Source organism: Balearica regulorum, chromosome 9, assembly GCF_011004875.1.
Source record: "Balearica regulorum gibbericeps isolate bBalReg1 chromosome 9, bBalReg1.pri, whole genome shotgun sequence".
In the NCBI taxonomy this organism is placed as follows: domain Eukaryota; kingdom Metazoa; phylum Chordata; class Aves; order Gruiformes; family Gruidae; genus Balearica; species Balearica regulorum.
This window is the reverse complement of record NC_046192.1, coordinates 2,928,520-2,955,469: the sequence shown is the minus strand read 5'-3', so window position 1 is coordinate 2,955,469 and position 26,950 is coordinate 2,928,520. Positions and strand designations below refer to the sequence as shown.

At 52.6% G+C, this 26,950-nt stretch overlaps 2 protein-coding genes and 2 non-coding genes across 24 annotated transcripts in view; 2 read left to right on the top strand and 2 right to left on the bottom strand.

The window, feature by feature from the left end:
* Positions 1–3,637, bottom strand: part of GIGYF2 (GRB10 interacting GYF protein 2) — an 80,575-nt gene extending 76,938 nt beyond the window's left edge. For 18 of the 21 annotated variants that reach the window (XR_012836703.1, XR_012836704.1, XR_012836705.1 and 15 more), the window contains exon 1: positions 2,911–3,016. The gene's annotated coding sequence lies outside the window, so the exon portion shown is untranslated. Of the gene's footprint in view, positions 1–1,836; positions 1,864–2,184; positions 2,483–2,910; positions 3,018–3,618 lie in introns of those variants that run through there. The other 3 variants (XM_075760784.1, XM_075760786.1, XM_075760785.1) reach the window with 3 other exon arrangements.
* A 4,691-nt stretch (positions 3,638–8,328) lies between these two features.
* EFHD1 (EF-hand domain family member D1) lies at positions 8,329–24,793 on the bottom strand. Its single transcript, XM_075760782.1, has 4 exons — positions 24,372–24,793; positions 16,637–16,784; positions 11,093–11,227; positions 8,329–9,989 (listed from the first exon to the last, which is right to left on the bottom strand). The coding sequence occupies exons 1-4, from the start codon at positions 24,683–24,685 to the stop codon at positions 9,855–9,857; spliced, it is 732 nt and encodes a 243-aa protein (XP_075616897.1). The 5' UTR covers positions 24,686–24,793; the 3' UTR covers positions 8,329–9,854.
* Positions 24,794–26,619: 1,826 nt separating this feature from the next.
* LOC142603062 (5S ribosomal RNA) lies at positions 26,620–26,738 on the top strand. Its single transcript, XR_012836936.1, has one exon. It is a non-coding gene; the product is annotated as a 5S ribosomal RNA (ribosomal RNA).
* Positions 26,739–26,925: 187 nt separating this feature from the next.
* LOC142603054 (5S ribosomal RNA) overlaps positions 26,926–26,950 on the top strand; it is a 119-nt gene continuing 94 nt past the window's right edge. Inside the window, exon 1 of the ribosomal RNA XR_012836927.1 lies at positions 26,926–26,950. This exon is cut by the window's right edge and continues 94 nt beyond it. This is a non-coding gene — a ribosomal RNA (5S ribosomal RNA).

Here is a 26,950-nt window from a genome sequence, read left to right as displayed (position 1 = left end):
TTGCTCTGCCTATCTATAATCATGAATTAAATATAGCTTATTTCCACTCATATTTGAGCAGAAGCACTGAGAGAGAAAAAAAAGGCCAACAGAAAAATGAAGGAAAAATGCTAAGAAAAGGAATTTTTTTCTAAATGAGACTATGAGAAGACTTAACATCATACCTTAAAAAGCCCTAAGAAGGAATTTTAAAGACCTCAATGAAAGAATAAGAAACATACATTTGACAGTTACTTGAACTTACAAGATCAGACAAATGTAGGCAGGATCAAATTTCATCTCCTTGGTATTTCAAACAAAAAAAAGTAATCTAAAGAGCTGGAGGTCTGAACTACTTTAAAGGAGGGGGTAGAGGGGAAGGAAAAGACCATGGTCTAGGTGCCTAGCTCATTGTCATTAATTACTGTTAATCAATGTTTCCCTCGTATGCTGAAATAATTGGAAAGATCCTTCAGTAGAGGCATGTAGTAGCAAACCACCTCTTCAGCCAGTCAGGTGCACCAATGCGATGCTCCATATGACTGACACCTAAGTTGTTTTTAAAAGATGTATCTATAGATGTTAAAAGAGCTGCCAACTTTTCTTACATTCAGGTACAAGAAACTCTAGTTTATTGCAGAGCTCCATGTACACAATAGGCCTCAGGAGACAGCAAGTATAGAAGAGATGCAATCGTGCTTAGTCTGAATTCCTTAAAAAAAAGCCTTCTTTGCACTCCCCTTTTACACACACACAGTCTTTTCCTCAATCAAGGAGTAAAACAGGTGGGGAAATTAAGTTGTAAAGCCCTCAAGTCTCTATTTACAAGCATTTCTTCCCACTTAGATCAGCATAAAGATCATATTTTTCATTTACTGTATGTTTTAGGAAGGCAAGAAAAAACACTAAAAGGAGTATCTGAGGATATTTTACAGTCCTCTTAAGATCAACATCTGTAATGAAAAGTGGATCTGCAAGAGTCCAAGTTTTTACTTTGGTATCAAACTATTTTTGTAAGCACCCTGTGAAACAAAACATCACTGCAAGGTGACTACTTTGCATTTTAGTTCTATGCACTTACTTTAAGAGACAGGCTCAAGTAAACATTCAGAAAAGGTCCTAAAAGAAATACAGTGACCATGTACCTCCCTGCATGTTCGTGCATCCAGGGACTGGGAGAGCCTGAGCAGCTCTTAAAATCATTAAGACATCCCAGTATTCATACACAATATTGTCAGCTATTGAAAGGGGCTATCAAAGTCTCAACACAAGCAGATAGTTTTGGTGAAAGTGATAGCTGACATTCAACTTCCATGGATAAACCTCTACCTTCTTTTTAATATAGTTGACTATTAGAATTTTTTTTTAAATCACATACACAGTAAGGAATTAACACTGACATACATCACCTTTGACATTAGTTGGCTTGTAGAACTTATGCCTATATGAGCCTGGGGGGCAAAGGGGGTGCAGAAGGGGCAACAGACACTCCAACATTTCTGTTGATACTCCCAGGACAGATTAGGGCCCACATTTTTACCTCAGCATCAGCTAACCATTCACAGGACACCTATTCAAGCGAATGGCAAGAATATCAATGCTTCATAATGCTAAAGCTCTTATTATCTATTGGAGCCAACACCCAATAACAGAACTCAAAAATACCAGAACAAAGCTTTTGTTGATGACAACTGCAACCCATTTTGTTTACAAAGGTTTCCAATTATCACACTGTGCATCTACCAAAGCACAGTTCTATTCACAAAGCAACAAATAATTTGTGTTTATTAAAAAGTTTCTTAAGAACAAAAACAACCAGCAGAGTTACGGGAAAGGGGAAAAAAAATTCACACGTACTTTCCAGGAACTTGCCCAAGTCAGCTCCTGAAGCAAGAAAATAGAATGAGCAGCAAGAAGTTAGACAGAAGAACATAATCAGAATTCAGAAGTTCGTTCCCCTCCCACCCAAGAAAACAGACACTTAAGAATTACAGTAAGAGGTAAAGCATTACAGCAGCAAACCAAGAACGTTGAGCTGAAGGTTACTGGGGAAAATGTAGGTTTTATTCCATAAGTACTACTTGGCAACATCTCCTTTTGGCCTACAACTTGTCCCACTTCAAAGTGCAATTACATAGAGTTGAAAGAGCAGAGACTGCTTTGTTGACACTGAAACTACTTGTCTTGGATCAATACCAAACGTACACAATCCTGATCGATGCTCTCTTCGGCCTGCCAAGGCCTCTCCAGTCAAACACTGCTGGTCATTGCTGCTCCCAACACCCTGCTGCCTGTGGGGGGAAAGGCTCGAGTGCTCGACGAGCTCCCTCCTTCCTCAGCCTGTGTAACCTGACAGGGCTGGGCGTGCTCGGAGCGGGGCAAACATAGGCTTCAATGAGGGCGCACCTGCCCGCGGCACTGCCGGAACACAGGCCCAGTCCCACCGGGCTGGGAGGGGACGTGCGAGTTCACAAGGGTCAGCGTGAGGGGAGACGGCGCCGAGGACGCAGCTGCCAGCCCCCGAGGGCGTGAGGAGCCGCGGGCGCCCAGCCATCGCCTGACAGGCACCGTCTCCCCCTGCCGGGACCTGCTGCCAAGGAGCCGCATGGAGAGGGCAAGGCCCGCACCCCCGAGGGGAGCCAGGCCCAACAAGCCCCGTAAAAACCCAGCGCCAGGAGCGCAAAACCGGCCCTCCGGGCGCGCCCCTCACCACCGGGCCGGGGAGGCCTCGCCTCCCGGTAGGCCGCAGGGCGCGTCGGGGCTGCGGCACCCGCGGCGGACAGGAGCCGCCGGCAAGGCCGGTGCTCGACGCGCGGCCTACACCCGCTCCCGCAGGCGGGGAGAGCGGCGGCGGCGGGAGCGCGGCGGCGGGGAGGCGTTGGGGGCGGCCGAAGCAGTGGCGGCGGCAGGGAGCCGACGGGACGGCGTTACCTGCGCTCCCGGACGGAGAGTCCCTCACGGCCACAGCGACTCCTCAGCCCCAACAACACAAGATGGCGGTTGCGCCGCCACGCAACGTCACGTGAGGGTAATCCCCGCCCCCTGCCTCCACCGCGGGACCCGGATGGGCGACGGCACTCCCCCACCCTCGCGCAGGCACCGCCCGCGTGACGACACCGCGCCGCGCGCACGGGAGGGAGGGGAGCCGTCCCTCAGCAGCTGCGCGCGCATGTCCTCCTGCACCCCCCCCCAACCTGCGGGAGCGCCAGCGCCCCCTGCTGGAGGCACGCGCCCACTGCAGCCTCCCCCACACAGCCCTGGGGGCCGGGGGGGTGCAGGCGGCCATGGGGGGGGGGGGCCGGCCGGTGCAAGGGGCTCCCGGGAAGGACCCGCTGCACCTCCCGCCCAGCCTCCTCTTCTGGAGCAGCGGGGTCCTCCCTCAGCCCGAGCCCGCCCCCCCCGGCAATTAAATTGGGGCATCGCCCTCCTGCCGTTGTCTCTCGCCTGGGCAGGCCCCCAGGGCCGGGTGCAAAGTGGCCGTTGGGCGCCTCGGCCGCTGAGGTAAATGACTCTGGGGCTCCTGCACCCAGGCACCGGCAACACGCCTTATCACCCATGTGCCTCACCCTTTCCCTCTCCTTCTAGGTTACCCGTAGGTAATTACTGGCGGCGCTAAAAGCCCACAAGATGCCGACTAACCGAGAAGCGACCATGTTTTATCCCCACGCAGCGTCCGTCTTGGCAGGCACCCGCTTCCCCCATGGTCACCGAGCAGCCGTGCCTGGGAGGAGGTGGCTGCTGCTTAGCAAATGCATTAGATAGTTCATGCTTTGACTCCAGATTTCCTGATGGAAAAATCAGGAGCTCAAGACAAACTCTTTCAGCTAAAAATGCTGGCTTATTTTTAGTTCCAAACCCCATATTAGTACGTGATGCAGAATAGCCCCTATGTGGTTCCTTCAGCCTAAAATATTCTTAGCTGTTACGCACTATCGAAGATATAACTGTTTTCAGCTGAAAGAGTTTCACTCCAATCATGATTTCAGCCACAATCCACGTTGCTTTCTCCCTCCTCTTCTAGGTGAATAAATACTTGTCATTGTGCACTGAACGCCGGCCAAAAATGATGCAACAGCGAACACAAGGGATTCTTCTGAGCTAATGGGTTGAAAGCTTGTAATTCTTAGGACATATTTTTAGCTGAGAGCAACATAGGACTGGACTATTTCACCTGAAAAAAATCTTAGAATTAAATTTCTCCTTTAGGAGGCTGGTATGTAAAAGCAAAGGGCTGGCCTCTGATAAGCTACATCTGACACCCTCCGCCCCCTGGTTGTTGTCACACAGTTTGAGCCCATACTAATAACAGTATGGGGCAGGAGAGAGGCAGTGCTGCATTTCAAGCTGTCAGTCAGAACTTCCAACTTGACTGCAGAAGTGGCTGTGCCTTGTTATTCTACTTACCGAACTTGAGTTTGAGCACTCAAATATTTCCACATGCTCTAAGACAAGCTTTATGGGAGATGGGAGAAATTTAGCATTTACAGAATTTTTTTTTCTCCCAGTTAGCACAACCATTGTATTATTGAGACCAAAAAAAATTCAAGAAGAGCATTTGAAACATGCCTCATCTGCAGAACTTGACATTTTTGTAAAATATCTCTAGAAAACTCAGATGATTTTTTTTTTTTTTTTTTTTGCAATAGCATCTTAAATCCTTCACAGCACTCATCATTCAAGCAGAATGGAGAGACTGTCATGAAAATTCAAGACTGTACCTGTGTGGTTAAATTCTGTGGTGGGTTGAGCCTGGCTGAGGGCCAGGTGCCCACCAGAGCCGCTCTATCACTCCCCTCTTTCATTAGACAGGGGAGAAAAGGTACAACGAAAAAAAAAACCTTACGGGTCGAGATAAGGACAGGGAGAGATCATTCTCTAATTATCATCACGAGCAAAACAGACCGAACTTAGAGAGGGAATTCATCTTATTTATTACTAGGCAAAACAGAGTAGAGGAATGAGAAATAAAACCAAATCTTAAAAACACCTCCCCCCACCCCTCCCATCTTCCTGGGCTCAACTTCACTCCCGGCTTCAACCTCCGCCCCCCCCAGCGGCACAGGGGGACGGGGATGGGGGTTACGGTCAGTTCATCACACGGTGTTTCTGCCGCTTCTTCATCCTCAGGGGGAGGACTCCTCTCATCGTTCCCCTGCTCCAGCGTGGGGTCCCTCTCACGGGAGACAGTCCTTCACGGCCTTCTCCAACGTGAGTCTCCTCCACGGGGTGCAGACCTTCAGGAGCAAACTGCTCCAGCGTGGGTCCCCCACGGGGTCACAAGTCCTGTCAGCAAACCTGCTCTGGCGTGGGCTCCTCTCTCCACGGGTCCACAGGTCCTGCCAGGAGCCTGCTCCAGCGTGGGCTTCCCACGGGGCCACAGCCTCCTTCAGGTGTCTCCACCTGCTCCGGCGTGGGGTCCTCCACGGGCTGCAGGTGGAATCTCTACACCCCCTCATCCTCCCTCCATGGGCTGCAGGGGGACAGCCTGCTTCACCATGGTCTTCACCAGGGGCTGCAGGGGGATCTCTGCTCCGGCACCTGGAGCACCTCCTGCCCCTCCTTCTGCACTGACCTTGGTGTCTGCAGATGTTCTTCCATCTTCTCACTCCTCTCTCCAGCTGCAAAAGCGCTCTCTAACTGTTTTTGTCTTTCTTAAATATGTTATCACAGAGGCCCTGATTGGCTTGGCCTTGGCCAGCAGCGGGCCCGTCTTGGAGCCGGCTGGCATTGGCTCTGTCAGACACAGGGGAAGCTTCTAGCAGCTTCTCACAGAAGCCACCCCTGTAGCCCCCCCGCTACCAAAACCTTGCCACGCAAAACCAACACAAATTCCTACATGGTTCAATTACAGGACTTCAGCTGATGCTGTCTAGGTGTGAAATTACTCCAGCAGCAGTCTGGCATTCACTAGGGTACCGAGGGCATGAAGTACTTCAGAATGCTCTAGATTACCATGCCAATTCATCCACACTATTAAAAATCTAAGCACAGGGAAATGGCATCCCCTAACAAACAAAAAACCTTCCTTATTGACCCATTGTTTTCACCCCTCCTAGCCTGGAAGCCAGAGCCTGCCTCCCTCGGTACAGCAGAGGAGCTACAAACACAGCGCACAGCTTTGAAATGGTAAATAATGGACATAGAACAGCCCAGAAGATGTGGCAGAGTCTGTCACATCTCCCCTTACCACCCTCACTTTTTAGTATTTGGAAAAGTGGCGTGCTCCTATTTGTCAAAATAGGAGTCAACATCTTGGCAGCCAGTTTTCCACGGGAGCGGAGAACCATCCTCGTTTATCACATGCCTAACAATAATAAAAGCAACAGACAAGGCAGGCAGGTAAACATCTGACTGTAGTTTTTAAAGTCAGCCACTTCAATGGACCCATCACCTCAGATGGCTTATGCTGAAAGACAGACTGCCACAAATACACTGCTACTTCTGCAATGCCCAATTATTTTAAGATATCCTTCCCACATGTGGCAAGCTGCGTTTGAAGGGTGACAATAAAGCACTCTGGTTACTCCAATCCATTTTGCAAGGGATTTATTTGAACACTCCCATAAGGTTAAAATTCGATTTAGTCACCTTAATCCTCGCAGCTGAAGCCTGAGCCCTAAGCCAGGAAGAACCTGATTGCACTGTTTCCCTTTCTCTCTTGATTACGTTTACAATGAGCTGAGAGTTAAGACTTCCTGCCATCACACAGCGTCCCCTGCAGCCAACCACAGCGGCTGTGACAGAAGCATCACTGAGAAACACACTGCCATCCGAGTATCCAGTCAGGCTGAACCCATCCTTGGTGCTGGCTGAAGTGTTAGCAACTCCTCTACCGTACATCTCCTGCTCTGGGAAACATTAAGCAAAAAAACTTCCAGAGATCAAGGACTACCTGGAGTTCCCATTCTAGGAGATGAATGACGTAAGGCAGGTCTTCATCCCTTCTGGGAAAGACCCATAGCCATAACAGGCTTTTCATCAAACTTCTCTACTTGCCATCACAGAGTCACTTGGGGCACGTCAGTAGTGCCACACCAGCATTGACGTACCAGCAGGTATCGGTAAAGAGAGTTGGGATTGCCAAGACCTCTAAGAGTCACCTGCGGTGACATCAGGCATAAAAGGAGGACAGAGTGTTAAGGACTGTAATATATTAACTGCAGGTAAATAAAATTAAGTATTGCCAGATAGTATTAGATGGGAGATTTTGCTAGACAATTTCTTTTTAGTACTTCTGCATAACCTAATGACATTGTTATTAAAAATCCAATAATTGCCAGCAAAACAGAACAATTTAGAAAGCAATTAATTTCCCAATGTCAATTTTTGCAAAGCTAATTTCAAAACTCACATTGCTGCAACTTCAAAATCCAAAAGCACTTACTGTTCCCTGCCCCAAATAAAGGCCCAAGCTAAGAGCACCTATTTAAATTGAACAAAAACTACTACAGAGACACCACTCATTTCCTTATTGAAACTTGTCAGCTGGAGTTGACTCAAATCTATTAAAATAAAAGCACTGGAAGCCCTTTTTCCACCCTCTCCTCCTGCTGCCCCAGGCTCCTCACCCAGCTGCACGTGCAAAGCAGCACGAGCAGAGCCGTGCTTCCTACACTGCGTGTGTGTGAGTGTGGGCAAATGAAGATCTGCAGTGTTGCAATTTTCCTGTGGAAATAGAGACTAAGGATCTTTCACCCTGATTTTACCTGACCTCCAAGACCTGAGGGCTCACAGATACACAGCAAATGCCTCGACTGCCAACAACGCACAGAGCAGAGCTGCACTGGATATAATATTTATGTCTTCCATTTCATTCCTCACTGGATCATACCTGAAATGATGCATGGTTAAACCTCCTCCTGAGCCCACCCCCCACCCAAAACTGGCCGTGCCAGCAAAGCTTAGCAGATCAGCAAGAGTAGAAATAAGATGCTTGGACGCATTTTCAGATGTTCACTTTTTTTTCCCCCTCCATTCTATAAAGGCAGAAAGAGGAAATGCAAAGGGAAATGTGGCTGAGGCAACCTGCCTGCCTCCCAGCTGGGACACTACGGGGGCTGAGACACAGCAGCTATTCTAAGATAAGGGAAGGCTGGCAACCTTCAGATGTCAACATTTAGCAGTGGGCAGTATTTCAAATATTCACACAGCCATGACCCCTTCTGAGGAATTGCAAGCTTTAGGACTTTTTACACCATAACTGCTCTACAGAAGGGGAAGTGCTATCAAGAAGGGGCTGAAACACTTCCCTCACTCATCCAAGCTTGGGACACCAAGCTTTGGGGCTCGCTGCTGTAATTTGTGAACAAAATGGTATATTCAGGGACCTAAAATAAACCACAGACAAGACCAGAGATAACAATGCTTTATTTGTACATTTCAGCAACAGGAGAAATAATTGAAGATGAAATTATCTGCTTTGTTGTAAAGTATAAAAACATTTAATTATAAATATTTAGCTAAAAAAGCGTGATTTATAAAATATAATCTGTGAAGATATATACACAGTTTAATTGTTTAGCAATTCTTTCACCTGACATTAAAGAGTAGAGGTTTTTCTATTTATTATTCCACACTCACAGTTTAGTGCTCACAGTTTAAGAAGCAAAACAGACAAGTGAAAATACGACTGGTGAGTTTCATTCTGGAAAGAAAAAAAATAAAATGCACAAACTGGGGTAACAGCAGAAGCAGAATTTGAGCAAATCCATGTTTCGAGAGAGGTCTTTGAGGGAACACAGCTCCCTGCCATGACCTACAGTGTATATATCCCAACAAGCAGTGGGCATTTTAACATTTGTGGGCAAGTTTTCTGTGTTTGCAAAAGAAAATGGCTAATAATATAGTGCAAGCCCTCAGAATTCAGCTAAACATGCTCACCTCGTTCTTCCCCTCTTCAGCAGGGATTGCTCACTATGCTTGGCTGGTGATATCTGTCATGGCTCTAATGAAATCAAACAATGTCACCTTCATGATTCAGGATATGAACAAATTTCCAAATAGAAAACCCCAGTGTGCCATCCAATTGCATCGTCCAGCTGGCAAGATCCCTTAACAACAGATATAGCCGCCTAAGGCTGGAAAATATAGTGAAGCCATACAGTACACTAAATGTGATGGAATGTGAAAAGATACATGGTCAGGCAACTCAGTTTTCTATTCCTTGTATCAAGAGAGCGCCAGCTTCCTCCCTTTGAAGTCTTGGGGATTCTCACTTCTTATGAAAAGGTTTATTACTATGGCACTTCAGAGAAGAAAAAACTGGAAGACTCTCCAACATGCTGGATGGCAGAAAATGCTACAGGAAATGATAATTAATTTGATCCATGTCCCTAGTTACTATCTTTCTCTCTTCACAGTGTTTTCACAGTGCCTATGGCACAGAGCTATGAGGATGAAGGAAAGGGATAGTCAAGGATGCATGACAACAGTCAACAGCAGTACAAACGTACAGGAAGTCAGGCTGTACTTCGTACACTGATTTACACAAGACCCCACTACTTGCCTGTAAGCAAGGAATGAATTCCTAAGGAGTTAAGAGAAAAAGGATGTCTAGGAAAGAAGGAAAGAATGAAATCAGCAAACATGACATTTGTCAATGTTCACCGTGATCTGCTACCTGCTGTTTCTGCTTCAGGGTTATGTAGTCCTGACAGTTCAGAGCAAACAGCATGTACACAGCTCTTAGGATTCACATCGCATAGTAACTGCAAGAGTTGTGCCCTTAGAAACTCAGGAGGATCTTCAGGAGAGGAAGGCTAGCAAAGCTGTAACGAGTTTTAGGCAGGATCCAGGCAGTTCTCTCCAAGGTAGAGCCCTGATCTGGGAAACGTACCAAGTCATGTGCAATCTCAGAGTGCATATTGGCTGGTTGGTTACTGAGTAAATGCAGATTTTAACTCCCTGAAAGCCGCCCGACGGTGTTTCCTTTCCTCCTCTTCCCGCTTTCGCTCATCCTGCTCAGCTCTTATCTCTGCTTCAAACTTACTGGCTGAAGAGAGGGCTTGAACCTTTACAAGAAAGAAAATAAGAGAGTGTCAAGCATTACATCAGAGGGAGAGCCAGAGCCTGAACTACTCCCGGTTTAGCAACACAAAACTGATTGCTGCACCTCCCAGCGCTTGCTGAGAAGCTCTGTCAGGATGGGTCAAGTATTAATTACACTGCAGTGCTTGGGTATTTACACCCAATACCTGTCAGCTCGCTTGACTTTAATGTCAATAAAAGAAAGGTCATTTATTAATAAGTCACTAACAAGTGACCTAAACAATGCTGTCAGTACCATTCTTTCTGTAAGAAGGCAGCATAGCATAAGCTGTGAGTATAGAGTGGGAGAAACCACTGCAGAAAACAGTTCTGAATCACAGCCAAATCTGAGAACATCATACTATACCACAGCTAATCTGCAGATCAAAGAGACATTGTTTATTTGCTGGCTATTTTTCCAGCTTTCATCTCAGTACATCTGCTGTGCAATAGCTGTATTCTGCTCTTGGGAAAAAACTTCTTATATAAACAAGCAGGATTATTTTCTCTCCAAGAGAGCTTTCAAAAAAGGGTGCTTTGTCAGCTTTGAATGGTGCAACGCTCTTTCTGCCAACCCCAGGACCCTGCAGAACAATTTTGATTCCAAAGGTTACAGAGAGCTACTCAAGAAAGATGTCAGAAATCTGATACTCCCAAATACTCCATTCACCCCTGAACTCAGTGTTCAGGTTGAGGGAGGTTTTGCAAAATGGCAAACTCAGTCCCATTAGTTTCCAGGACACTTTTGTCTTTGGAAGTGGTGGGCCAGCTAGTCGCATAGAGCTCCCAGCCACAGGGACACAGGTCAGCCAGTCGGCTCTACCAGGACAGACCCACAGCAGAGAAGGTGAATTAAGCCATTCTAGTGCTGACTGATCTGCAGAGGAAGGCTATAGCTAGCGTCCATCATCAAGTTTGAAGGGAAAAATTATGGCTGAGTTTAGGGGTGGGGCATGAAATCTGCATCTTTTTAGCTAGGGAGAAATCTGGCAGTATCTGTTATTGAAAAGCAAGCAGGGTCAGTGTCTCAGTGGCAATTAAGGCCTGCGTACAGAGCGTTTTCACGTTCCTCTGTGCCACACCATACCTTAGCTTCAAAGAAGTTCTTGGCTCCTTTGACTCCCTCAATGGAGACATCTATCTCTGAGAGCTTCGCAAGAGTCAACAGGCCGCTGTCCTCCTCGAGTTCCCCAGCTGCGGCTTTATGGAAAATCAGCAGGAACTAGCAAGACAGAGAGGAAACATTCAAGTTCTTCACTGAGGCTCAAACAACTTAAAACGCAAACAGTGCGGACATTTACCTGGAGGGGGCTGGAATTTTCATTTCTGAGCAAAGGAAACCAGGTCTATATAAATGAAGTGGCACCATGCAACTTGTGCTCCTGTGCCCTGGCTCTGGTACACAGCCCTGTTGGACTAAGGCATAGAAATCTCATAGCAAAAAGGTTTTCTGAGGAGCAGAGCCCTGGTGAAGCACAGCTCTTCACAAGCCTGGGCTGCTACATAGCCAGAGGAAGGTGGCCACCTCTCCACCTGCCTAGTATAACCATATGGTGGGCTCAGACACACCTCTATGTCTCTACATCCTAATAGTGTATTCACAAGTCCCCCACCAGCTTCCCCAGTGTTCTGGGGGCTCAGATCACATCCTATGACAACAAGAGTAGGATAAAGAACAGCCTGGGCTCACACCTGAACCTCAGGCTCCCCGGACCAAGGCACCAGTGCATTCCTGTTAAGGGAGAACAGCAGCCCAAGCGTGTGCACTTGGAAGGGATCTGGAGATTGCCTGGCTGCTACGAACCCTATGGTCCACGTGGTATGGGAAGGGAAAACAGAATTAAGGTCAAATGCACTAGGTCAACAGAATTTAGTTACTTCAGCTGGGAAAGGTGATTTAAACCAATCCATCCTTGGAGCTTTGCCTCAGCCGGTTCCAGGGAACCCCAGCTGGTTTCACCAAGGTGAACAAAGCCTACGTAATCCTGTTGTGCCCATTAAATAACATACACAAGAGCTTCTCTAAGACCTGTCAGAGGTCAGGACAGAGGCATGCCCTTGTGACAGAGCGGCTTGAACAAGTGTCCACAGAGCAACTGGTTTAGAAACCTTTGTCCTGCACTGGACCATACACATTTACCAAATCCAGAGTCACTACAGCAGAGTGGATATTGCCATGTCAATTGCAAAAGGAAACAAACAAAAAAAAAGAGCCATATCGCCACTTTTTTTTTTTTTAACAGAAGGGACAAGACCTGCCTGCTTAAAAATAAAGACCTCTGCACCACCTTCCACCTGCTAACCGAACTCCAGGTTAAGCTGTGGGTACTCTGACTAATTTGAGAGATCCTATAACTCCCTGCTATTCTTGGCCACCCCAGGAGGTGTCTCAATGCTTGGCACAGCACTGAAAGAACAAGTCACCTGGGTGCAAAAGAAGCACAAGCAACAAAGCTGTGCCGCTGCACCACTTCAGTCCAGGGCAGAGGGCTGCAAATAGCACACAGAGCTGCCCCGAAATCCATTTGCACTGGAACATCAAGTATCTCTAGTGCTTCTCAAGACCGACCGCCACGCTTGGGATTTTGTTTCTTCTTACAGAGAGCCGGAGCTGTCCCGGAGGAGGGCAGCAGAGTCCCAGCATCCGTGCTGAGCCAGCCTCTAATGCGCTCGCCTGCTTCAAGTTGCTCACAGAAGCTGGTGGAGACGGAAGAGTTTGGGAAGGCCTCCCATGGGGAAGGGTGTGGAGATGACAGCAGTGCTGGCTGCCCTCTCACAGAGGCAGCGTCACCAAGCATTGCTTCATGAAACTGCCTTGTAACCCGCGCGTGCTCAGCACAGAGCGGCCAGAAAGCAGGCTGTGCTTGGGGAGGGAACTGTTCCCCCTCCAAACACATGTAAGAAAATTAATGATTCTCTGCTGAATGGGCAGAGCATCCTGCTCAGAGAGAAACCAAACCCTCCTCAAGATAGCCTCTCCCTCTGCTCAGACCCGCTAGGCTCGGGCTAGTTCCTCTCTTCTTCCTCCTCCACCACCAGGCACGGGGACACGGAGGGCTGGCAGCCAGGCTGGCATTAGTCATGGTTCCTCCTCATAGTTTCTCCTCCACCCTGCGAGTCCCACTTCCTGCCATCGGAAAAGGGCAGAGGAAGCAGCACAATCCTGAGGTCTGGTACAGCTGTCGCCCAGGGAGGGACTGGAAACACCCAGTCATGAGTACAAGTGTGCATGAATCATCCAGAAAACTAGGGAATGGGGCAACAATCCTCCATGGAATACAGGCTGCTGTGGCCAGGAAGCTGAGCTCAAGGAAACCAGGGACTGAGCCACCGGTTGGGGTGGACGTGGCATAACATCAGCCCCAAGGACGCAGCAAGGCGGACCATGGGGCCTCATGCTGATTTCCACAGAAGCAATCCTGCCTCAGGTAAGCACACGGCCTGCAGCCCACCTCACCAGTTATTTGCCTTCGAGGCATCAGTCCTCACTAACCAGAGAGCGCCAGGAATCCACATTGTTTCCTGATGAGCTCCCATTCCCAGCCCTTCTCACACCCTTGCTGGGCCCAGGACACACAGATGAGCCTCAGGGAAATGTCAACAGAGAAGCAAAAGTGAATAATGTTGGTACTTTTCAAAACCCTGCTCTCAAGGAGGACGTGACACACACTTTCCACCCCACTAACCTCATAAGCGATAAGATATGTATCTGCTCTCACATCCTTCATGATCCAAGACCTACCCCCGCAGTCTCAGAGCGATGCTGCAGTTACACAGCCCCACCGGGCGCCGTGCTGGCCTCAGGGATGCGAGGGAAGGTACAGGACTGACTGGCAACAGCAGCCTTGCAGCAGCTTGCCAAAAAAGCAGTGCCACCCAAGGCTGTGGTTTGCACTAACCCTGCTCGCAAACACATGACGTGGGTCAGCATTTAAGCTGGTGCAGGCGTGGGGGACAGTGGGTGGATTTTTGCGGGTTCTAGATAGCAGCTACAATTAAGACATTATTATTATAGCAATTAACTCTGGTTTCCTGTGGTAATGACACAACTACACAGACAGAGGTAGTTTTGTCCCCCCACTATACCTCAATCTTTTTAAACCTAGATTTCTTTGCTTGAGTCAGGAGCAGTCTTGTGCAGTTAATTGTTGATGTATTGATAGACACTCAAAGGTCAATGGTAGAAGGCAGCTTTCCTAACAGGGCCAGCAGTTCACCACCAGCATGTCAGAGCCATACAAGCCTGCTTTCCAGGCAAGGACTTACACAGGAAGGGAGGACAGGACACTACTCAAAGTAGCACCAAAAGGTGGCCTAATGCAAGTGAAAGAGGTCCTTACCAATTCTCCGGCCAGGCCACAAAAACGTGTGTTTGGCAGGTATGTCAGGACTCGATATTCTCTGAAGAGGCAGACAGGAGCCCTCCAGTGCTCAAGTTACACCCTGCTGAGTTCAGACACATTTAAACCAGGGTTTCTCCTTGTGTCAGTGCCCCGAGTCAGCTTGGTCACCCACCACATGCTTGCTCGTCACCACCAAGGGGAAGCAGAGTGGGACAGGGCTATGGGCTGGTTCAAGCCTCCTCACCCACCAGGAAAGCTGCCTCCCTGCCAGTCCTCTGCCTGAACACAGCAGCCAGGCACAGTGCATCTGTAAGAAACATCCTGCTCCTCTCTACTACAGGAAGCTTTGGGTACATGCCAGAGCTGCTGTGTAATTTGTCCCCAGAGCTCTGCCAGTGACACTCCTTCATTCCAACCCATGTGCCACTCGAGCTTGCGTTTGCTTGACCATCGTTTTGCATCTGGCAAGAAGCTACAACAGCACCAGCTGCCACACGCTGCCTGCCAAGGGCTGGCAACACGGGCAGCCTGTGCTGGCTGACGGGCGGCTGTGCAGGGTGCTGCGCTCCAAACAGGTGGCTGCAGAAGAGGAGCTGCTCTGCCACTTGTGCCGCACCACTGGTGCCAGGATATCACGGCATCTTTCCAGAGCCTTTGGGGATAAAGGCACTTCTCTTTCACAGGAGAGAGCCCCTACAGTGAGCCCAGAGGCTGTCCCCAGCTCTTCAACAGGGGTGAAGGGTGGCCCCAAGGGCATGCAGAGAGGCAGAGGGCTCCTTCAGCCCACACAGTGATTTGGCAATCGTAGTCTAACCTGGGGCCAAGGGCATGGTGTTCTTCCTGCTCCGCTGGATTCTTTGCTACCCCTGGTTCACCTCTGACCAGGCACATCTCCTTCCCTGCCCAGAGGGGCTGCCAGCTTAGGGCTTTGCTGGTGTGAACTGACAGGCTCTCACTTCCCAGATTTGCTTGTCTTACCCCTTCTCTATGGGCCAGGCTCTGTAACCCAATGGTTTTTGGACTCTCTTCTACTGCTGCCCTCTCGCAGCAAAAGAAATCCAAGAAAACCCATGGGGAACAAAAGTAGGAAGACATGGTGTGACATGCCAGAACAGAGAGACGGTGCAGCAGCTCTGCGAGCTGCCCGTCACCCCTCTCATCCCAGCCAGCCACGGGCCCTGGCTGCTCGTCCTCCCTCCCAGTCACTACCAAAGGTCCTGGCACTTCCAAGATGAAAAACTTGTGTCCTAAGCTGTGGAGAGCTCTGCACCTCATCTCCACAACCAAGCTCCCACCCTGCAAGACACACGGTGAGAGCACAGCCCCTGCAGAAACAAGGGAGCCCAGCTGCTCGGAGCCCACAGCAGCCATCTCCTGGGGCAGGAGGAAGCAGGACTGCAGCACAGCCCCCAACTGCTGCAGGACACAAGCAGCGCTGGCTCTCCTGCTGCCTACAGGGCTGTCATTTAATTCAGAAAGCCAGCGTGACATATGCTTCTGAGACAGCAATCAAAGCCTGGGAGGAGGAGATGATGCAACAGGAGGTTTTGATATCCGGGCTCCCCCTTCCTGCTGAGATGAGTTGGGTACCCTTGAGTGCACGCAAGTCACTGCTCAAATTCCCTCTCTTCCTCCACCCAGCAGCAGATCCTGGCCTGCGCACACCACTCCCAGCAGGCTCAGTGCAGCTGTCACAGACTGACCCGTTTGCTGTGTGTCCCTGCTGAGCCAGCATGCAGTACCAAACTGCTGCACCACCACATTTATTCCTCGCTGCAGGGAGGTGACCACCCCTCATGAAGTTTATTGTGGCTGGTCACTGCACGACGCAGAGAGAGACCCGATATAAAATGGAAGAGGAAGCCTCCTGCACCCCATGAGACCAGCTGAGCCCTTCCCCTGCACCTAAAATGAGGCCTGAGCTGCTGTACCACAGGAGCCCAGCAACAAGACCTTGTGGCTGAACGGATGTGCCACCTCCAGCTACAGCAGGGAGCTCTGTCAGCACCCACAGACAGCTTCAGCAGGACTCAAATGCACTCCCAAAGCAGGCAAGGAAGTTGCAGAGCCTTGGCATCAGGTACCATTACTGCCACATGGGAATGGACGTTGACAGTGGTCCACACCTTGAGCTCCCCATGGCATGGAGGAGCTCACCTGCTTCTCCACTGCACCCCACAGCTGGAGAAGCACAGAGGGGACAGTGCTACCTACAGCCAGAGCAGCCTAGCTGCCTCCTCCCCTCGCCCCGCAGCCACATCCGCATCTGCTCCTGCAGCCACCCTCACCTCACGGAAGCTGAGCTTCCCATCAAAGTCTTCATCCACCTCCTTGATCATATTCTTCAGCCCCAGGTGGGTCTGCGGGGCTCCCAGCTTTTCCATCATCAGCTTCAGCTCCATCAGGTCGATGTACCCGTCCCGTCCTGAGTCATACCTGTGGGGTGCAAAGGGAAGGGGGTCAGCCCTCATCATCCCCCATATCCATCTTCCCAGAAGAGGAACCATGCAAATGAATAAAGTCACAGGGTGGTTCAAAGCTTGGGGGAGAGGGGAAGCTGCACAACACTGCCAATGCTGAGATATATTAAGCCTGGGGAAGTAGTGGGCAGCTTTCAGAGCTGAGACATGCTCAGGGGAGATCAGACCAAACCACTTACACGAAAGGAGCATGGAGGAACTCGGAAATCCCGCTGAGGTAAGCCATCTCGCCTACTTGCGTGGGCACAAAGGTTACTTACACACAGCTTACACCATGCACCAGCACAGTGAGGCAAAGGCATGCTGGAGCCAGCTCCTGCCAGGTCTCCTGCTCATTTAGAGGAGAAATACAGAGCAGAAAGCAACCAGAACCTGCCAGTAGAAAGTGGCTATCTTTCTTTGTAAGTAAAACACACCCCCTCTAGCTGTTAAGATCTTTCCTCTCCAAAATGGCTTTGTACTACACAAGCACGGTGCTTCAGGGCAGCTGTTTATTCGGTGTCCCCAGGCAGAGCAGAAAGGCAGTCTCAGGGGAGCACAACAATGCCGGCTGGCACCAGGGGCTGCACCATGGGGCTGGGCTGGCAAAAGAAACCAGTGCCCGCCTCTAGGAACAAGGCTGGAGTGGGACCATGCTCCCAGTGGAGCGCAAAGGACAGCAAGGACTCTGCAGGAGGAGAAAGCACCTGTGCAAGGGGCAGAGTGCTTTAGGGATGCGGAGGCAGTGACCTGCCGTGCTCAGCCTGGGACCGTGCACCAATTCCTCCCCTGACATCCACTGAGGGTGTGAGTAAAGCATCTGGGCCACTCAGCAACCAGCACTTCACACCCATTGTGTGGGGTTTCAAAGTCCAAAGGCTGGAGGGATGGGCGCTCTGCTATCAGACAGCCCATCAACAGCCCTCCCTTATCCTGCTCCTGCCATCAGGGCCCAGCACAGAGCTGAGGGCTGGCATGGGAAGATGGGGCAGGGTCTGCCAGGCTGGGCTCAGCCCTGGTGCGCAGCTTGCCGCTGCCCCCTCACCACCATCTCAATCCTGACAGAGTTAAATCCTTTCAGTCATTCAGAAAAAAAAAACCCTAGGCGCGGCACTGAAGCTTTCCCTTTGGCACGAACCAGTCAAATCCTCCCACCCATCATCCTTCATTGACTGTTAGCTCTCTTCCAAAGAAATGAGGGCTGTAGCCATCCCAGATCGAGACCTGCACAGTTGTGGTTACCCTGGAAGAAAGCCCTTTCTAGCTGAGAAACCTCACAGCCGCAGAGGAAGCTGTGGCAGAGGAAGGCATGAACAAAGCTGCTGGCCCCAAGCTGCTTGCAGGGCTGCAGCCCTGCCTTGCACTGCCTACACAAGAGCTCTGCTCCTGCCTGCACAGGCACAGGGTGCTTTTCCCCCAAACTGAGGTGGTCTCCATGACTTTCCAGAGTCCCACCACCTCCACAACCATCTTTCTGCCATCGGAGCAGAAACCAGGTCACAGAGCTGAGATGTCACAGGGAGGAAAGGCAGCAGGTTCATCACAGCAAGGCATCAGTTAATTAAGGCACACATTCACAGCATTACCCAGCCCAGCTCTGAGACGCACTTTCAAGACCTCACAGAAGCGTAACAAGTGCAATATTTAATTGTCAATTTACTTTTCCTTTAAGTTTGGGAGAAAGGGTGTGGAGCCATTCCTCTGGATTAAGACAGTTGGAGAGGCAGTGCCTTTGATCAGATAAAGCAGCAAAGCATATAGTGGCAGGGAGGCACTTGGGGTTGGGGTTCTTTTTGCCCCAGCAAGCTCATGCTGCCCTTGGGCTGAGTACAGAAGCAGGATGACACAGAGGTCCCCACCAAAGGCTGCCCACCCAGGGTCAGGACACTGCCTGGCCCCCCCTCAGAGGCATTGGATAATGGAGATGAAGGCAGAAAGAGGGCACGAGTCCAGCCCACACCTGCTGTGCCCATCTCACCCTTCTGCTACGGACGCTACCCGCAGGCGAACACCCACCCTCGGTGCCTGCCCTGGCACTGAGCCCTGGGCCAAACGGCCCGAAAGGGTTAAGCGTGGGACACGGCTTCAGGGCTCGTCATCCCTGCAGAGAGGCAGCACAAAGCCAGGATTGTGAGAAATGGGGTCTTGCCAGCAGCGGGGCCGTGGTTGCAGAGCAGCACGCTGTACCAGCCACACAATGGGCGTTGAGCATACTGGGCCACAGTACAGCTGGCGCCAAGATGCAACCCGAAATCAGGTTACCAGTCCCTTGCACTTGGGGACAGCCAGAGAGACACTGAAGCCCCCGGATGCTCAGTGCCAGCCCCGCAGAGCGACGGCATAATCCTGCAAACTGCTGCATTCCCTCCCCACCCCCCCCTCGCCTCCTAAAACAGCCCGAATATTTTAGGACCTGGGTATAGCCACTCGGCTGCCACGGAGCTGTGCAGCCAGACTATTTAGGGAGAGGCGTATTTATAGGGCATGAGAGACAGCGTAATTCATTCCCTGCCGCCTCCCCACAGGCGCAGGCACTCGGCGACACAGGGTATGGCTGCACCTCGTTGGTCGGCCAATGCTCTGGCACACCTCAGCCCTACCAAAAACCCCACTGTCTGCCTTTTGGGAGCTCCCAAAGCCCCACTGTCTGCTTTTTGGGAGCTCCCTTTCAGAGCCCAGCGCTCCAGCCAGCCCCTGACACAGCTCTCACCCATTTCACTGCCTACACAGCAGCCCTGTCCCAGCGATGGACACCGGTCAGCCCTCACAGGCAGCACAGGCAGAGCTGGCGGAGGGCACCAGGGCAAGTTTGGTCCCTAAATGCATCCCAGGGAGCCATCCTATCCCATACTCCAGGAGTGGCACAGCAAGAATACGCAGCACTCGGGTGCTCCACCAGCCCTCCTGGCCCCGCCGTCACCCGCTGTCCTGCCGTGACACCAGAGCTTTGCTTCCTTCAGGCTCAAAGCTCCCCAGGCTGCCAGCCAAGCCTCACCCCAGTGACGCGCAGGCATTACGGACAGAGGGGTTCTCGTGCTGACAGGCAAAGATGTCTCACATCGCAAGCAGGCCAAGTCCAGGAGCAGCAAGTCAGTGCCATGGGCACATCAGTCCCCACCTGCGACGGCTGGGATGCAGCAGGCAGCTACAAGCAACACGGCCAGCAAGATAAGGCCTTGCAGCGCTGCTGCAGCAGCATTCCTGGCAGCAGATGAGACACAGGCAGCTGCTGCCAAAATCTGCTGCAACAAGGATGCACCCAGATTCCCACGCTGGCTCGCTTCCACCCGGGCTGCAGAAGCGCTGGGGGTGGAAAGCAGGAGTGGAAATTGGGGAAGGAAAAAGGGAATACTTGCTGAACAGACTTGCTTAAGAGCAAGAAGTGTTACACACGATTACAGCCCAAGTACAATCATTGTACTGGTGTCACACAGCACAGCTGAGGAGTTACACCACAGAAGAAAGAAGGGTCAGGAAGGGAGGAAAAAGGAGATGTTGAAGACTGCATCACCTGTACTGACTCGGCAGTCACCTCCCCAGCTGTGTGAAAAACCCCAACAGGGAAAAAAACAAGATAGTTGAATGAGCAATCCCAAATGCTTAAGGATCAAAGAGCAGTTTTTAAACATTCACACTTCTTGAGAAGGGCTGGAAAGAAAACCTGCCCTCCCTGTACACATTTGCTGTACCTGAGCTTGCTCCACACACTACAGGCACCTGTACTTTGATCTTTGAGTAGGCTCCTGCATGCTGCAATGGCCTAATACAGGCTTTGAAATAAAGCAGGCAGAGTAATGGTGCTGAAGTAGTAATAATCTCCTCTTAAATATTTCAAAATCCTTTCTAAGTAGCACTTTATTCCCTCTTAGCATTGTGCTTCACCTTACATGGAGAGTGAGGTGCTGATCTCTTCTCCCTGGGATCCAGTGATAGGACGCGTGGGAATGGTTCAAAGCTGCCTCAGACTGGACATTAAGAAAGCATTTCTTTACCAAGAGGGTGGTCAGACATTGGAACAGGCTTCCTAGAGAGGTGTTGATGCCCCAAGCCTGTCACTGTTTAAGAAGCATTTAGACAATGGCCTTAACATGGTTGAACTTTTGGGTCAGCCCTGAAGTGGTCAAGCAGTTGGACTAGACGATCATTGTAGGTCCCTTCCAACTGAAATATTCCATTCTGTTGCCAAGAGCTTTGGAAACAATTCCTCCATAGTGGGGTGGGGACAGGAACAGGCTCCTTGGCCACATGCAGCTCCATCCTCCCCAGCCCAGGCAGCAGGAGCTCTCCTGCTCTTGGAGGGACATAAGGGCAAGATGAAAGTCTCCTCCAGCAAGATTTCCTCTGAGATGCTGGGTGAGACCCCGAGGCACCAAAGCCTGCAGGGCCCAGGCTGGGTGCCAGGCACCTGGGGTGGCCGAGTCCCCATGGGGATGACCTCCCTGACCGCTGGGTCTCCAGAGACAGCCGGTCACACCAGAAGCACAGCAGTCCTGAACAAGCTGATCTGCTGCAGCACATCAAACAGGTCCCTTGGTGCAGTAGCACCCAGTGAGGGGCTCCTGAGCAGCTCCAGGAGGATAGCGGGACATCACAGTCTCTCCCACCGGCCAGGCAGAAGGCACTCATGAAATGCGTGGGCAACACATGAAATTCCCTAAATACAAAAGCAACAGCAAGGCTGGAATTTCTCCACTCCCTCGTGCCCCACAGATGCAGCTGACAGCTGTTTTCCTCCCCTCTACATACCTCAGAAAGGTCACTCCCATCAGGCACAGCCTCACAGCCCGGTGCTTTCACACCCCCCTCTCCCATTTTCCCTGGACAAGATGGCACCAAGGGGAGCTGTGAGACTCCAGAGCTCCTGACGGTTTGCTCACAAGACTTGGGGAAGGGAGGTTATCATGGTTACCACAGTCCCCGCACATTGTCAGAATAGTCAGCTAATTAGGTCACATTATAATTAGCCTGAGCTGCAGACTTCCTGGTCCCTCTGCCAAAAAATAATACCCACCCCGAAAGCTGCCTGCACCCAGCAGCCCCCACATGCTCCTGTGCGGCCCCAGCACCTGCAGTGGATACCCACACCCCATCTCTGGGGGAATGGGGCCGAAATGGGGAGATGCTACCAAGAGGAGACTTGGACAAGAGGGGGAAAATTGAGCCCGATCATGGCAGCAGGAGCAAGGACCATCGTTTCTGCTTTGGAAAGACCCTCCTGGCACAGCAGTATTTGGATGAAGCACTGGATTTCAGGAAATCCCACATTCAGACGGGCCCTTCCACCATAACACAGGACAGGCATGACCACCCGCTGTACCGTGGGACACCCTGACAGACACCACAGCAGCAGGATCACCAGAACTCTGTCTTCCCAGCCAAAGTGCCATGACCCAGCCCACAGCACACCCGGGTCCCATAGGCTCAAGTTTAGTCCAAATTACAGATTTACAAGACCCACTAAACTAACAAGAAACACTTCCGGGTGGGAAGTCTGTTAGCAGAAACCTGGCATCCCGTGGCAGTGAGAAGTGACATCTCCGTCTGTCAAAAGCTTATTTTTTTACCATTAGTAAGAAGGACCCCGGGTTGTAGCGGCCAGGGCCAATAAGCCATATAGAGAATAAAAGCCTTAATCACATTAACTCAAGCTCTGACTGGCAGGAATTAAGGGGAACATTTCCTTCCCTCCTGGAACACGTGGTGTCAGCCAGTACTTGAAACGGGTCGCTGGGAGCAGATGGAGCAAAGACCAGATCCTCCGCCACCACTAACACCAGGTGCCTGTAACAGAGTGAAAACCAGGACGGGGTTTTCCGTCCGCCTGTCTGGGGAGCACGCAGCCGAGCTTCTTCCCCTTCTGGCACAGCCAGCCAGCCCTCAGCTGCAATAGTCCTCAAAGGGCACACAATGTTTTCCAGCTACATTGACCAGCTGATTAGCATTCAACTGCAAAGCCTAGGTTTCCCTGCTTACAAGGCCAGCATTTAATGAGCTCATTGTTGAAAAATTCAGCTGCAATTCAGCTCTTCCACTTCTTTATTTCCCAAATCACTGCTGTTCCTTTCCTCATCCCTATCGAGGCAGCGCCGCTGCCCGCTCTAGGCTCTCGCCTGCAGTTTCTGGGCACTGCAGCTGCCCTGCGCTGTTTGTCCTCCTGCCCTCGCAGTACCACATCTTGGCACTCTTACCGAGCAGCGTACCCCTTTAACAGTCATCAAGAGGGGCGCAGGAGCAAGCGGAGTAGCAGTCTCACCCGGACCACCTCCCTTCCTGCACCCTGCTGCTGACGCGACGCTGCCCGTGCAACAAAGAGCTCCAGTGAGCTCACAAAAGCCCATCGCCCGGTCTCCCGGTGACAGCCCTGGCTAGGGCCAGCAACACCCCACCGTGTTGGGAGTCGGGAGTGTTGAACCAGGCTCTTGGTCTCCTCGCAATGACCCCAGCCTCCAGCGTATCCAAGGCAGCTTTCAGGTAGGAGGAGGACCTAACAAATTACAAACCCTCCTGCGATCACCTCCATCAGCTGAAGTAGGTTTTCACACCTTGTCGTGACAGCCCAGGTAGCTGCAGCCCTGCCTCCTCTTGCCTGGCAGCAGCTCACCCCCAGTCCGGCAGCCCTGCCTGCGGCCAGCTGGCACGCGTGGCTGCCTGCCCGACCCTTCTCCTCGGGGCTGGGAGGACATCGGTCCTCAGGAGCACAGGGGTTTGTAGTGTTGGAGGAAACAAGCTAATCAGGCATAGCCCAACAGCAGGAGCCAGGACAGGGCTTGTGGAAGAGAGAAAAGCACAGGATCACAGCCCTGGGAAGGGCCAAATCTTTCTGCTTACAGAAGCAGCTCTGCATTGCCACTGGCAGCTTGACTTTAACACAAAGCTTCCTGCCGGGAGGGGATCCCCATCCCAGTCCCCAGGGAGCAAGAGGAAGCCACGCTCGAGCTTAGTCTGGGTGCACGGGAGGGAGCACAAAGCCTGGCAAAAGGGACCCTCGAAGGAGCTACAGCACCGCCGGGCAGAGCCGGGGATGTTCGGGGTTGCAGTTGTTGAAGGCAGACATCCAGCGTCACTGCGAGGTCCTGGCACAGTCCCCAGGTGCCCCAGGGTGTGGGGCAGCAGCGCCTGTGCTCGCCAAACCCTCCCCATTCCACCCAGAGTGTCCCCCAAAGCCACAGCTCGCAGGTACTCCCCCCAAACAGCCGCCGTCCCAAACTCAGGTACAGCAGAGGCAACCCCCAGGCCGTGAGTTAGGTGCGAGGCTGAGCTCCAGCCCCGAGTCTGAGGCAAACCCCGTGACCCCCCCCCAAACACAGGGACAACACGGGGATCACATGGCGCTGGTAACCCGCCGCAGCTTCTTCCAGCCCGACCGCAAAACCGCGAAGAAATGCAAACATCTCGCCAAGAGCAGGCAGCTTCTCTCCAGATGTGTCCCCGGGGAAAAACGCTGGGAGGGCCTGAAGAAAGGCAGAGCTCCAAACCCTACGGCAGAGCCCGCAGGTCCGGGCAGGCGAGACCCTCCCTCCCCCGGTACCCACCGCCCCCCCCCGGCCGATCCCGCTCCACTCACAGGCGGAACATGCGCTCCATGTCCTTGATCTGGCGGCGGCTGAACTCCTTGAACTCGGTGTAGGGGTTGAAGACGGCTGCCCGCCGGGGCTGCGCCGCCCCCTCGTTGATGTCCTGCCGCCGGCACAGCTTGGCGCTCAGCTCCGCGTCCGCGCTGGCCGTCAGGCAGCTCCTTTCCGCCTCGTCCCCGGCTGCCGCCGCCTCGTCCCCGGCCACTTCCTCGCCCTTGCCCGCCGCCTCGCCCCCGGAGGCCGCCCCGCTCTCCTCCAGCTGCAGCCGCCGCTGCAGCTTCTGCGCCAGCTCCTCCGAGGCCATGGCCCGGCACTGCCCGGCGGCCGCGCTCTCCGCCCCGCTAAGCTCAGCTCGGCTCGGCTCCGCTCCGGCCAGGCCCACCCGCCCCGGCCCGCAACTTTATTCCCTCACTTGGAGGGGAGCGGGGCGGGACGGGGCGGGACGGGGCGGGGGGAGGCCGGGACGGGGCGGGCGCTTAAGGAGGCGCGGCGGCCGCCGTGGGGGCCATCCGCGCGTGGGGCGCGGCGTGGGGCGGTCGTGCCGTCCCCAGAGGTACCCCCGAGATGTGCACCCACAATCGGGTGCAACCGCACAGGCTGACTCCCTCACGTGTACACTCTCCCACACAGGAATCACCCCCACTCAGGTACACCCACCCAGGCTCGCTCTCCGCAGGTACCCACCTCCCCAGGCAGGGAACACCCCCTACTCAGGTACGACCTCATGGGCACCCTCCCACGCACCCTCCCCACAGGCAGGGACCCCCCAGGGAGCCCCCTGAACCCCACGCAAGGTGCACAGGCAGCGTACATCCCACAGATGCTGCCTGCACCACCCCGCTCCGTGGGGTGAGACGACCCCCAGCCCTGCCGGGAGCCCCCGTGGCTGGGGAGAGCAGCCGGGCCCCACCGGCTCCCCAGGCACCCCACAGCCCACCTCACGCCTGCGGGGACGGGGACGGCAGCGGCCAGGCCCGCCCCATGCCGGGACAGAGGGACCCCTTAAGCCCCGCCATGCGCCTCCCCTCTCTTATCTCCTTGGGCTAAAATTAACCCAGGACAAAGCTCAGCTCAGCTCTGGGCTCCCCCTCCTTCTCCAGGGAGCATGAAAGACAGGCAGCCCCTTTCCGCCACTCCGCTCCCCTTCCCGAGCCAGGGCCCAGTGCCATCCCTGCTGGGCCTCGGGCTCTGCGGGGGACGGGGTGACCCTCCTGGGACCATCCCTCTCTGGCCTGGCTGACAGGAGGCTGACGGCATCCCCCGAGATGGGATTAGGGCTGACGTGGGGTGGTTTAGGGTGGCTGCTGATGGGATTTACCCACCGGGGAGGCGGGGGAGAGGAAAGGACTGACTTGGACACGCCGCCTGCTTATGGCTCCCACGTGCCTCAGCCTGTGCGTCATGGGGAACCTGTCCCAGCAGCTGTTATGTGGTTGTTTCACACCTCCAGGCAGGCATTAAGCAACTCTCTGACCCTGCTACGTTGTGGTGACATACAGTTGACCCTCTTGGGCAAGCTCATTCCCACCAAACCGCTTCAGAAAATGACTACTGAGGCGGTTTGCGGCAACCCCACCTGCTACCTGCTGCGTGAGCAGCTCAAGGCTGCCCCAGTGAGGGTCGGGATGGCTGCATGGTCAGGACAGCGTGCGTCACTGAAAGGCCGCTGCGGGCGTTTCACACCAGGAATTGTGAAAACACAACTAATGAGTGGAAGGGATGGCATGTGCAATGCCCACACTGCTTTGCACTCAGCCAGTGTCACCTCCAGGGTGGAGGGTGTCTCTGTTTACCCACGGGGCATACGGAGCAGAGCTGGGAGCTCCTGGAGGGACACAAGTCACCCTGGACACTCATGAGCCAGGACGTCCTTGTACAACTGAAGGGTGTCCAGACGCATGAGTAGAAACAGGGTGAAATAAACAACAGCACAGCAGGGTTGCCATCTGCTGGAAATAAATTTCTGGGGTACGAGATGGCTGCTAAATAAAATGAAAATAATAGAAAACAGCAAAGTAGAACTGGTACAGAGGGAGGTGGTACAGGAATGATAACTATGAACATGGAACCCCATTGAGGAAATTGTAGTGAGTATGAAAGGTACTGGTATAGGGACAGAACTAAAAGACTGAAGTGTGCATACACTGCACATATCAGTACTACAGACAGAAAAAATGGAACAAGGAGGGGGATGGTGTTCGATACAACCAAGAAGGGGGAAGACAAGGAGAAAGAGGTGCGTACGGCCATACCACCCTGAGAACGCCCGATCTCGTCTGATCTCGGAAGCTAAGCAGGGTCGGGCCCGGTTAGTACTTGGATGGGAGACCGCCTGGGAATACCGGGTGCTGTAGGCTTTTGCTTTTGGGGGGGGGCGCGGGGGGCGCCCCCCCGTTCCGATCTCCCCCGTCCTCCCGTCTGGCGTTTTGTTGTGGGGCGTTTCGGGGGGGTGGTGGTGGTGGTGGTGGTGTCGCTGTGGGTGTCTGTGTGGGTGCGTGAGGGTGTTGGGTGTCCCCGAAGACGGGTGCTGTGGGGGCCAGGGGTGCCTACGGCCATACCACCCTGAGAA

What these genes read in the sequence shown, in the direction of transcription:
- EFHD1 (XM_075760782.1), bottom strand. Translation starts at nt 24,685, where the DNA reads ATGGCCTCGGAGGAGCTGGCGCAGAAGCTGCAGCGGCGGCTGCAGCTG. An exon ending in ATGGAGCGCATGTTCCGCCT is followed by an intron (nt 16,785 to 24,371) that starts GTGAGTGGAGCG and finishes TGCACCCCACAG; the next exon opens with GTATGACTCAGGACGGGACG. An exon ending in AGAACTTCTTTGAAGCTAAG is followed by an intron (nt 9,990 to 11,092) that starts GTATGGTGTGGC and finishes TTTCTTGTAAAG; the next exon opens with GTTCAAGCCCTCTCTTCAGC.